General features: G+C 35.6%; 1 protein-coding gene across 1 annotated transcript; it reads left to right on the top strand.

Moving 5' to 3' along the window:
• The first annotated feature begins 515 nt into the window (after positions 1 to 515).
• On the top strand, positions 516 to 3,996 carry LOC121244052 (amino acid permease 3-like). The gene is made up of 6 exons (XM_041142095.1): positions 516 to 880; positions 970 to 1,197; positions 1,476 to 1,572; positions 1,688 to 1,902; positions 2,020 to 2,162; positions 3,120 to 3,996. Exons 1-6 carry the CDS (start codon positions 772 to 774, stop codon positions 3,762 to 3,764), a joined length of 1,437 nt encoding a protein of 478 aa, XP_040998029.1. The 5' UTR covers positions 516 to 771; the 3' UTR covers positions 3,765 to 3,996.
• The last annotated feature ends 297 nt before the right edge of the window (positions 3,997 to 4,293 follow it).

Below are 4,293 nucleotides of genomic sequence, written 5' to 3' on the forward strand. Positions count from 1 at the left end.
CTCCTACTAATGCTCTTCATCACTAAAAGACGCACATGAACAATTGAAAGCAAATAAATGGAAAGACTCGTAAGAACATACTTCAGCAATAGAACCCGCGCACCATGCACCCTAGCTAGCAGCAGTCTTAGTTGAAAAGTCTAAAATCAGGATTGGTTATTAAAAAAAACGAAGCTGCATATTTTTCCTTAAGGACTAAAGGACAATACAAAATGCAAACAAGTTCCTAAAAAACAAAGGAAGCAAATATATATTAAGAAGTTGATAATCTATTTAAACAAGAAGTTGTCACGAAGAAGTCGTTCCTTGAAACAAGGACGTTGGTCATGACGTCCTCCGCTGTCCGAGGTTGCACGCGTTTTTTACGCGTGGTCCCGTTTGCGACGTGATCCTGAGGGATCCGAGAAATTCAGTATGAAGTTTGCTTTGGGACCGATATCTAGATCTATAAATCTCCAGACATGGCATTCTTTGAAGACGAGAAAGATAATCCAGCATTCTTTGAAGACGAGAAAGATAATCCCTTCTTTCTTATGTTTTGCACAGCCAAACACAAAAGAATAGAGCATTTATTTCTCCCCCTCACACTCGAGTCTTTTCGAATCACACCTTCGGCTTCCCGAAACTTCTGAATCTACTCAGTACGTTTCTGGGAAGAAACTTCTCTTTTTCCTGTAATTTCTTCAACTCTTCTTTTTAAGTTGCTAGGTTTTGCATGCTAGACAGCGCATAGATACTGGAAAAGACGTTGAGCTAGGTTTCATATCAAAGATGGTTGAGAACACTGCACAAATAACGACTAACCATCTTTCAGACCACGACTTGCTCCCCATAGGCAGCTCCAAGAGCTTCGACGCCGATGACAATCCCAAGCGAACCGGTAAAGTGCTTAACATGATCATCTTTTCTGATCTGTATTTTCTTTTCAAACTTACCAATGCTTAATTTGATGTTTTTCTTGTAAATCAGGGACGGTTTGGACAGCAAGTGCTTACATAGCTACAGCTGTGACGGGTCCTGTTGTCCTGAACTTCGCGTGGGACATGGCTCAGCTTGGATGGATTGCTGGTCCTTTCGTGGTAATCTTGTTCTCCTTGATTACTTACTTTGTCTCCACCATCCTCTGCGCCTCCTATCGTTCACCTGCCACTGGCAAGAGAAACCCGACTTACATGAATGCCATTCGATCCAACTTCGGTACGTATGTACTTAGATTTTGCTATATATATATATATACTTAAGCCACAAATCGATTACATATAAAAAATTAATCTCACAAACTAACGTGTTTTTATATAGTTTGTCAAATTGTAAAGTTACTTTTATTATAAAATAGATCTAACAGATCACATGAAATCACATCAATATATAGAATTACTTTTGTGTAATCTATTTGTGACTATAGCAGTTCTCATATATATATGCAGTTTGTATTCATGAATTTTGAGTACTTTTCTCTTTTGTGGTCTTTCTAGATGGTTCGATCGTGCTCAAAATATGTTGGGTAATTCAGTACCTGAGCCTTTGTATAGTTACTAGTGAGTTCACAGCATCAGTATCCAAAAGGATGGCGTACGTTTGAAACCATACATATATCTGATTTCAATTAATTTGCCGCTATAGAAGTTGGTGTTTGGGACAGCATGTACGATGCTGATGGGTCTTTTGGCCGGGTTGATTGAAACAGGGATATCAACTGGTTTGCTAAATGCCACAGCATTTATGACGAGGAGCCTTGCTATGTTTATCGAAAACCACATTACATCGCATTCGGCGTCTTTCAAATATTTCTCTCACAAATTCCCAATTTTCATCAGCTGCGGTGGCTCACGGTTCTCTGTCTTGTGATGTTCCTACTTTATTCACCAATTGGTCTTTTCCTTGCTATTGCTAAAGTAGCAGGTTTATATAACTACTATAATTATTATCATTCTTTTAAATTCTGACTTTTTTTTTTTTTGTGAAGTAGTACTTAATCTTGTGATGGTTTATGCTTTACCATGCATATATAATTACTAGAAAATGGAATGATCAAAGGAAGCCTGACTGGAATGAGCATTGGCCCTCAAGTGACTCGAGCTCAAAAGACATGGATGATCTTTACAGCGATAGGGGATATAGCTCAAGCATACGATTTCTCCAGTGTTCTTCTTGAAATTCAGGTATACATTTGTCCAAAATGTATGACTTCCAATATCGATCTTTTATTCTTTTTAGATGAGACATCCTTAAAGCATTCTCATTGGCTTGACCAAATTCATATTCAAAATTTAACCAATATCACTTTTTTTGCATTTGCCTATTCTATTAAATTCAATCTCCACATTGGATTAGCCATTTACTTTCTATATAATAGTAAAATATTATTAATTAATAATTTTTTATTCAATTTATTTGCATCACATTTTATAATTCTACCAATTTAATATTAATAATAATTATATTCTAATTAAATTAAATTAATATTTATTAAATTTATTAAATATTAAATTAACATTAAATATTAATATTAATAATAATTATATTATAATTAACTTATCATTATAATTAACTTAATAATTAATATTCTAATTAATATTAGCTAATTAACTTATTTTTATCACATTTTATATTTAATAATAATAAATCGAACCAAATTTCTTAATTACAAAAAATACCTACATATTTTGTAAGAGGAGGGATAATTGAATATTTTAATGTTTGGCTAACGTACCGTTCACCTACAAATTTGAAAAATCACTGTAGTGAAAGTTTAAAATTTTATAGAGATGTCTAATCCAATGTGGTGGCTTTTTGGGAAATATTGGCTAAAATTTAACTATCATTAGACTTTAGCCAAGCCAATGAAGATGATCTTATTTGTCTTGAAATATAAAAGTTTTTCTCCACTAAAGATGTCGTGATCAGAAAAAGTAGGTTTTTCCCATAACTTATGGATTTGGTGGATAAATGATCTTTCCTCACTAATTATATGTCACAAGTTCGCATGACACAAATTGGTCAGGAATTTTTTTTTTTTTTTCCCCACTAAGGATATTATACTTTTCCCCACAACAGTAAAAAAAACAGTATTTATTGTAATGTGATTTATGAGTAGAATATAACCAATTGTAAAATAGGACACTGTTGGATCCCCACCCTCAGAGGTCCAAACAATGAAGAAGGCCACTCGGCGAAGCGTTGCAGTCATAACCATTATTTCCATGGTTCATGCGTGCATGGGTTATGCTGCTTTCGGAGATGACTCCCCCGAATTCCTCCCTGACGGCTTCTATAAACCGTATTGGCTGATTAACATAGCAAGTGTTGCCATGGTAATCCAAGCTGCAGGCGGATATCAAATTTTTGTCCAACCCATTTTTGCCATGGTTGAAAATTCCATGTCAAGAAAATTCCCGAACAACGAATTCATCGAAGGAAAAGAAATCTGGATCCCGAGATTTGGCCCCTACAAACTCAAACTCTTCCGGTTGGTTTGGAGGACATTTTTCGTGACCACGATCACTTTGTTATCAATGTTTTTCGCCGTATTTTTGGACGTGCTTAAACTGGTCCGGATTATGGCGTTTTGGCCCATTGTAATTTACTTCCCAATAGAGATGTATATCGTGCAAAAGGGGACACCAAAGTGGAGCGCAAGATGGCTTGGTCTTCAAATCCTTAGTTTCGGGTGCCTCATCGTTACAATAGCTGCAGTTGCTGCCAATGTTGTTGAAGATTTTCTTGAAGGGTCTTATAAGCCCATAATGCCCAATCGCTATTAGATTGGACATTGATCTTAGCGATGAATTAAGATTGTGATCTACCATTTCTTGAAGAATATTGTATTTGCCGGTTGATCAGCAGTTCTCTTTTTTTATATTCCTTAATTATAAAAAGTCTCGAGAATGTTGATCTGCAACTCTACTCTTAATGATTGTTGTAGCCAACCTGCAGCTTGGTTTCTGTAGTTACTGATTCATGCATGGGTGAAATATATAGGCCTAGTTTGTTTTGTTTTGTAGCCGCCGCCTTTACTATCGATTGATATGTTGTTTAATTGGTGTATCCCCATTTTTAGTAACAAAGTAGAGGATGAAATATTTGCTAGCAAGTTTCCTGCTGGTACTGCACCAATTAATTGTCTTGGCCTTGCTTTTTCGATGATCTGTAGTATTCGGTGTACATGATTATTACTTCATGTATGGGTAACACCTATCTAATAGCTGAGAGAGAGAGAGTCGTGCAAACTGGTTAAAATAGTATGCCAATGATGACTTTTAATTAATCTAAGTACAGCAGCTTGTTTAATTA

Source organism: Juglans microcarpa x Juglans regia, chromosome 8S, assembly GCF_004785595.1.
Source record: "Juglans microcarpa x Juglans regia isolate MS1-56 chromosome 8S, Jm3101_v1.0, whole genome shotgun sequence".
Lineage (NCBI taxonomy): Eukaryota > Viridiplantae > Streptophyta > Magnoliopsida > Fagales > Juglandaceae > Juglans > Juglans microcarpa x Juglans regia.